Genomic DNA, 7,789 nt, shown 5'->3' with positions numbered 1-7,789 from the left:
ACTAGTTGTGTCCTAAGTGCCAGTCAAACACAGCATGCAGGAAGTATCTATGTTCCTCCTGTGTCCAGTAGCAATCTGAAAATTGGCTGAAACAGTTATTTTCAGAGAATAGAAAATGTGTCTATACATGCATCAGAGCATTCCTAAGAGTCTTGGCACGAAACAAACGTGTCTATTGTGAAATATCTTTGTGCTAAGCATGCAAACTTCTGTGGTTACATTAGATTACTGTATTTAGTGAGATATCATGGATGTTTTCTACTATATAATAATATTCTTTATGTAGTGACTTCCTTAACAGTTTTATAATATATGCAAATGGCAGGTAGGTAGCCTCCCTTGAGTGGTACACTTGTTTCAAAGTAAACCAAAGCTAAGATTTGAGTTAAATACAAAAACTTATTTCTAGTATAAGCTTCTTTACCATACCCTATACTTTATGCATATATTTCATTATATACAATTAGTGTTAGATGTTTAGAGTGCAAACTTTGTAATGTCTGTGTGTGTATATTTTGGTTTTGAGTGGTTTTCCTCCTCCCCTTTCCCAAAAGCAGAGAGATCCATGATAACAAATATCTCTTTGGACCATAACAGAACTTCTTTTCTTGACAGACAAGAAGAGTATGCCATGAATACATGCTGTATTGGTAGTGAAGTATATAAAGGGTGTGTCTGCCAGTAATAATGTATATGGATCTGGCACCAACTGGTCTCAACCAGGCAGAAAATTAGGACCCTGTCTAAAATGTGGAACAAGAGTTTAGTAGTAAACTTGAATTGTAGCTCTGTAATGCAACTGTACCTTGGAAAACCCAAGGAAACAATAGATAGTGACTCAGTCTGTGCTCTTATGAGGTATTTGCAGGCATTCCTAGGAATCAATTTTATATTTTGTCCTCATGCAATGGATTGCCATCCATAGTGGGTGCCATTCAGTTTTCTGGAATGCCTGCCCTTGGATTGACACCCGGTATATTAAAAGTCACAAAACACAGACAAAGACAGGGTGAACAAAGGCACTTTAATGTCTTGCAACAATCTGTGCTAGATATTTATTTTCTACTGCCAAGCAGAAAGAACGGAAACATACTGACTAATTTTTACCAGAACAATAATCAGACATCCACCAGTAAACATGAGTGTAGGCCAAAGGAAAGCAAAGAGGAGGCCTTTCGGGGGATAAAGCCTGCTTAAAATGACATTGGTCTGTGTTCCTCCTGGATCATAGTAGCATGGGAAAGTCTGGTACTTTTTGAAATTGCTTGCAATTGTTTCTATTCGTGCTTTAACTTCTTTAGAGTTCTCCAACTTGCCTGGGACGTACGAGCACTGGAATAAGAAATCACAGTGATTCATTATAATGGATACTCTAATGCAGGGTTTGTAGTTAAGTCAGATTGGATAAAACAAACATGCTAGTACTGACAAAATCATCTGTGGTTTGGCTAGCATCCCTGGAAGTCGTCTTGGTTTCCTTATGTCCATAACCCATTTGCCACGCTTCCCTGTTTCTGTCAGTGTATCTGTGCCCCCAGTCTGCAAATTTACAGGTTCGAGTAATGTTGTTGGAAACCAATAATACACATGTACTTGAAATAAAACTGCAGTCTTTGGGACTGTCACTTTATTATTACAGTGCTAAGCTCAGATTCCTTACAGAGCTTCTAGGCACTGCCATAGCAGAAATGTTGTGCAGAAATTCACAACTGGCTGTCAGTGTGCAGGAAAACAAAGTTGCTTCACTGTGTACCTCTGGCTGTAACTCATGGACAAATAAGAGGAAAACATGGCTGTTGGAGGCTTCCTGCTTGTCCTTGTAACACAGAACTGTGTTGACCTGTAGTAATAATGCAAAGTTATTTAGCCTTCAGTGGAAATACTATTAGACTTTGAAGCACTCATTTTTGTTGTTGTTCATCGCAGTTTCTTTTCTGCAATATTATTTTGCATATATGATAATGCTTAGGTGTTGTAAGCTGGAAACTGGCCAAGGCAGAGAGGGAATGGTTCCTGACCTGAAGGCTTGTACTTGCAGTAATGCAAATGGTAGGAAATCAGCAAATCACCTCCTCTTGCAGTGAACAAGACTCTTGTTTCAACATACAGTGGATAATTTCTGCTTTGCCACTTCATTGTATGTAGCTTTCCCTGAGATAGTCACTATAAAGATAGGCATTAGCTAGCAAAATTGTCTTCAGCTTAAGTGTTTTATGCTATCAGATTTGCACTGTGTGAAACTCTAATCTATGTAATTTCTTTAAGAAGATGAGTACTTGTAGTCCAAGCATATTTGTTTTGGATTCTGAAAGTGCTTCAGTCTTGGGCATCCAAGATGTGAATTTCACTTTATGTCCCCTTAGAGTGTGTTGAGCTGGAGTAAGGCCTCTGAAATACTCATGGTTTTGGAACTGAACTGAACCTGACCTTCCCTGGGACAGTGTACCTGTAGGAACACTTCTGGTTGTGAGGGAGCAAGCCTAAAAATGTTGAGCTCTTTGCTGATTCCCAAGCAGAAACACTGGCAGAAACAAAAGGATAACACCCTACTTTTTCCCCTTCCCCAATCTTTCCCGCGCCTCTAAAGCCAAATGAATACTGTGCACCCATGTTTCTGTCCCACCCATGGTCTGCACTCATCCGCTGGGGAAGAGATTCCTAAAATGACTGACCAAGGGACCTCTACCGCAATACTCGGTGTCTCTGCATTACACATTCCTACAGAGCCACTGCCTTCTCCATGAGTCCAGATTTCTGCTGCCATGCTGGCCAGAAACAGTTGCAGACCAAACCAAAGACAAATGAGTTTTCTGGGTAATTATCTTCCAAAATTAATGATTTGTTTCTCTTTTCTGTCTAAAACCTGCATCATGTTCCCAACAGCACCCTCATTTCCCCTTTCTTTGCTTTCTTTATTCCCTGCTTCATATCACACACTTGAAACAGAAGTAAAATTGAGATTTGTGCTCTTACTTAGGACAGTGTTTAACTTCAGGTCTCTCCTGTGATAATTCAACAAGCAACGAGCAAACCACAGCTTATAAACTATTTCTTACCATTGGTCTTCAACTTGGAGACTTACTTATTTTTAAATGTTCATAAATGTTAAATACTCACGTTTAGTTGGTGTAATAGCTTAACAAGTATTAACTTAATGTTTGATGTAACGTTTAAAACAAAATCCAAAACTCTGTAAATTCTGGAATATTTTAAAAATGCCTTGGTCTGAGTAAAGACTTTAACATGTAAAAAATGAACAACTACTCTTACTCTGCTGCTTGGTTTAAAAACAAACACCCTTTCTCCTCAAAGGTGTTAGCAGCAGAGAGCAATTATTCAATCTGTGTTGCAAGTACCTTAGGATTTCTTTCCAGTGTATCTTCAGTCTGATACAGCATAACCTCTTGTCCTGAGGCTGTCAGATTAACCCACACCTGTAGACAGGGATAAGGAAAGATATCCTCATCCTCTGAGCCTTCGCTGTTTGGGCAGAGAACTTTGTCCTTGATGTTGGCTTTGAGTACCTTGCACACAGTTTCTGTTGTCCAAACACTACAAAAACAAAACAAAAGGTATCGCTTTTAAATGCGTTAGCAGTGTCTGTTACGAGTTGCATGCTGGAGATGTATCTGTGTGTGCCAGCTGTGAGAGGTGGCATGGGTGGTTCGTGGCTGCTCAATCCTGGTGCGGTCTGCTTTACCCACCCCAAATTGATGGCTGCGCCTGGCGAAGGGCTGCAATAGGAAAGCAGTGCAGGAAAGCGCTTTTTAGGTTGTTATTTTTTATACGTTCTGTGGTTTGAAGTTAGATTCTAGCCCCATCTGTAATCAGCTTCAAGTGTTATTCGAGAAAGAAAAATTGCTATGGATTTTCATGTCTGGTAGTAAATATTTGGAAGTGCAGTACACTGGTAAAGCTTGACGTTATTATTTGAAATCTGGCTGAGCATAGTGGAGCTTTTGATCTCTCAGAAATATTTTGACTAATTTCATTCAATAATTCTCAGAACTCAGATTAGTTCTCCTGTTTTCCCCCTGCCTCTCCTTTTCTTTATTGCATGGACCTTTTGCATAAATAAGTAGCAGGATTTTGTCTGGCAAAAGTTCATTTTTTTGCTGTTACTTATCCCCTTTTTCTCAGAAGTTACTCTATTATTAACTGATACCACAGTAAGCTTTTGCTTACAGTAGTACATTTTGGTGGCAAAAAAGTAAAGAAATAGCCTCACTCCAGTTCTTAAGAAACTGATCTTTTTACATGCAAGTATATTTTGTAATGTAATCAGGAGGCTGGAAAATACATAAAATAAATGTGAATTACTGTTTTAAAGATAATGTTTTTCAAAGATTTTTGAGCTTAAAGGTGCTCTTAGCAAGAAAAATGAGGTGGATGTACTTGCTTTCTCCATCAAAATCTTAAAGCATGGAAATCTGACTGCATTCTTCGTCTTGTTACACCGTTTTTTTGCGAATTGGTTTTGAGTGTGGAGGCAGAACTTGCAAAACGAAATAAAAATGTGGGTAATAGTAACTTCTTCAGCATTCATTGTATTCTGCAACATTTGCTGTTGTAGACTGGGCTTTTGAAGGTGCTATTTTCTCATGATGGTTGTTTTGGAGGTAAGATACAGATTCTCGACTGAACAATTTTACCATGACTTTTGTTGCTCAAGTTTTTATAGTTTTATTAAAAACAACACACCCTCCTGCCCATGGAAAAGCTTTTTTTTCCCTTCATTTATGCAAGACAGCTTTCCATTATCAAGCTTTGATAAGCATGGTTGTTTTTTACTTTACGTGTTTTCATAGTAAATGTTTTGGTTTAGTCTGTTCTCATTCTAGCCCATTCCCTCTTTCTTCTGCTTACGTGTAGATGCCCGATGATGTCTTGGGTCACTTTTCTTCTTTATCATTTCTTCTGCCTTAAATTCTTACACTTGAACACTTCAAGAATATATTTTTTATTTATTGTACAAGATACTAACATATATTTTGGCACTGTTTTAATAATTGTATTAGATGCTGACAGGAAAAAGAAATAGCTTTGTATTCCTAAACAAGGACTGTCATTACCTTTTAGTGTAGAATGGTACAACGGTGATCCCAATAAAAAAGTACATCATCACGGAGCACGTGACCATTCCCAGTCCGAGGCACAGGGCTCTTGTCTCCCCTCGCTTCTGTGCAGTCACCAACTTTTTTCCCAACATGATTTTGAGTTGTGAAATCTGAACAATCTCTTTCTGGTATAAAATAAAATACAGAAAGGAGAGGGAAAACATGACTAGGATTGGCTACAGGTATCACAGCTGTGTAACAAGTTTCTGAAATATAATGTGTCCCATGGAGGCACAGTCCCATTTTTGCAAAAACTAGAATTAAAAAAAAAAGTTACTGTGTTTTTTGTTATCGGTAGACTTTTTTACTTTCTGATATTTACCGTATAGTACTTTAAAAAGTGTGTGTGTGTGTAGGCTAGGAGATGGGGTAAGAAAACCTGATTACTTTTTGGGAGAGTTCTGTTAACAGGCCAATTGTCTTCAGCCTTAATTCAGTCTATTTTATGTTGCTGCTTCTCTGAAATAAGAGATATTGTGTTGTGTATTGGTAAAGGCTGCATGAAGGGAAAATCCTCCCACAGTGGAATCCTTTTTACATTATGCCTTTTCTTTTGGATTAGTCTGACGTGGTTGTCTTATTTCAAAAGAGCTGAAATAATTTAAAATGTAACGTTTGAGATGCCCGGTTCTGACTTCTAGATGTTTGTTGTTTGGCCTTGCCCATTCAGGGATGCTCAAAACTTAATGTCCAACTAAATAGCATAAAAAAGCTGCATTTTCTAGACAGTAGTAGTATGATGCCACCAAACACAATTGAACAGGATTAGAAAACACAGCAGTTAAAACTGCTATCGTTTCACCACAAGCACTGGGTCAGGACTGCTGCTGGCACTAGCTGGAGAGTGTAAACCGTGAAGTGCTGGTGTTGGTGTAACACCAGGGGAACTCTTAGGCAGAGCTGTCTGAACCTGAGCTCGGGAGTGACTGACATTTTCCCCCCACTCCCTTGCCAAATGGCATTTTAAATTATCTTGCTAATGCTTTGATAAAGAGAATCTGAAAATAATTGCTGTGAATCCATATGCCATTAAATCAGTATGACTGATGTATAGGATTAATATATAAATGAGCCTTAACAGTCACTGAGAGTTCAACCCATCACCAGTATCTGCTGAAGCACTGACAGCTGAAGGTTTGTGGCATTTTGTTTTTTCATGAAAACATGGTGCAAACCATAGTTACAGCAAATGATGAGACTGGCAAGATTTGTGTGGATTTTTGGGGGGAGAAGGGAGGAAAGCAGAGCAGAAGGAGAAAGGGAAAATATGTTACATACATGCTGAAACACGTTTCAGTCCTGTTCTCATGTGCAAGACAATGGTGCACAGCTTCATGCAGTAGTTGATGGATTTTCAGGATTTCAGCTTCAGGTCTGTGCAACTATTTAGTGTGTATCCTTACTGGCTGGCCTTCAGGATGGTGTGGTTGCTGCCTAAATCCACCTGTGTTCAGCTGAGCAACGGAGCAAATATCAAGACTTAAGTTTAGATACAGTATAAGACAAGCACAAGCCAAAGTTAGCAAATAGGCTCTTAACCATGAGTAGATGGTCTCCAGCTGCCCCAGGCTGGCAGAGCTGTGCAGTGTTACTGGGGGTAGGGACAACACTGAGTTTGGTGAAAGACAAGATACAGGCACCATCAGCTCTCAAGAGAAAGAATGTGAATATAATCTGAATGTTGCTTTCTTTCCTATTAGTTCTGTCTTTCACTGGTAAAAGTGCCTTACTTTGACTGTTCGATGATCAAAGGAAAAAAGCATTTGAACAGTGAAATGCTACTGGTTTTAGACTACTATAACATCTGAATGTTAGTGTTATTAACAATAAAAATATAGAAGTCTATGGACAGTAAAACATCTTTGGTCATTTAACATAACTCTGGGCTAGTTACAGAATTTTTTAAGTGTATATTTTGAAGTTGCTAGTACATAATATCAAAATGAAAGGCTGTTCTGAGGTGTCCTTAGGAACAAAAGGAGTTATTGTTGTTGAAATACTGAATTTTGTCCAGTTCCATATTTAATTCCACTTTAAATAAAATATCAATATCCACCGTGAATTTTGCATACAGCATTTTGAGGGGAACTCTTTTTCTGATGATCACGTATAATTCACTGGCATTGTAAGAAGCATCTTAAATTGGAAATTGCCATAAGATGAACCTTACCTGCTTACTGCCATTTGAGTTTAATACAGAATGTGATCTAATGCCCTTAAATAAGGCTGTATTGTGGTTTTTTTGGTCTATGGGGCTATAAATAGAACATCTGGCATCAAGCACTGTCAGTGTGCTCGTGCAGTGCCTGCATGCTTGTATAACCATGCACAGAGGCATGTGTACCCCACAAGGAAACTTGGGCAAAATCAGTAGTGACTGTTCCTTGGAAACTTCTGTGGTTTCTTTTAGTTCTGTGGGGGAAAAGTGGAAATAACATTTTCAAAACCCCCCAAATTCCAAAATATTTGAAGTATTGGAACACTGTACAACACAGCACCTTAAGACCAATTGATATTAAACTGACTCTCCTTTACCTATTGTGCAGCTTGGTCAGAGGGGAAAATGGAATAAAGGAACATCATCGGTCCTGGAGCACAAGCCCTGAGACTATGTGGTACCTGAGTGACAGTCCCTCATAACACAGTGGGAAGCTAATGATAAACAAGTGAAA

At 38.7% G+C, this 7,789-nt stretch overlaps 1 protein-coding gene across 1 annotated transcript; it reads right to left on the bottom strand.

The window, feature by feature from the left end:
* Positions 1–1,001: 1,001 nt before the first annotated feature.
* KCNMB1 (potassium large conductance calcium-activated channel, subfamily M, beta member 1) lies at positions 1,002–5,241 on the bottom strand. Its single transcript, XM_009580112.1, has 3 exons — positions 5,073–5,241; positions 3,357–3,552; positions 1,002–1,332 (listed from the first exon to the last, which is right to left on the bottom strand). Exons 1-3 carry the CDS (start codon positions 5,207–5,209, stop codon positions 1,063–1,065), a joined length of 603 nt encoding a protein of 200 aa, XP_009578407.1. The 5' UTR covers positions 5,210–5,241; the 3' UTR covers positions 1,002–1,062.
* Positions 5,242–7,789: the final 2,548 nt, after the last annotated feature.

Source organism: Fulmarus glacialis, unplaced genomic scaffold (assembly GCF_000690835.1).
Source record: "Fulmarus glacialis isolate BGI_N327 unplaced genomic scaffold, ASM69083v1 scaffold8556, whole genome shotgun sequence".
Lineage (NCBI taxonomy): Eukaryota > Metazoa > Chordata > Aves > Procellariiformes > Procellariidae > Fulmarus > Fulmarus glacialis.
Note: the sequence above shows the minus strand (reverse complement) of the source record. Positions and strands in the feature narration are given on the sequence as shown.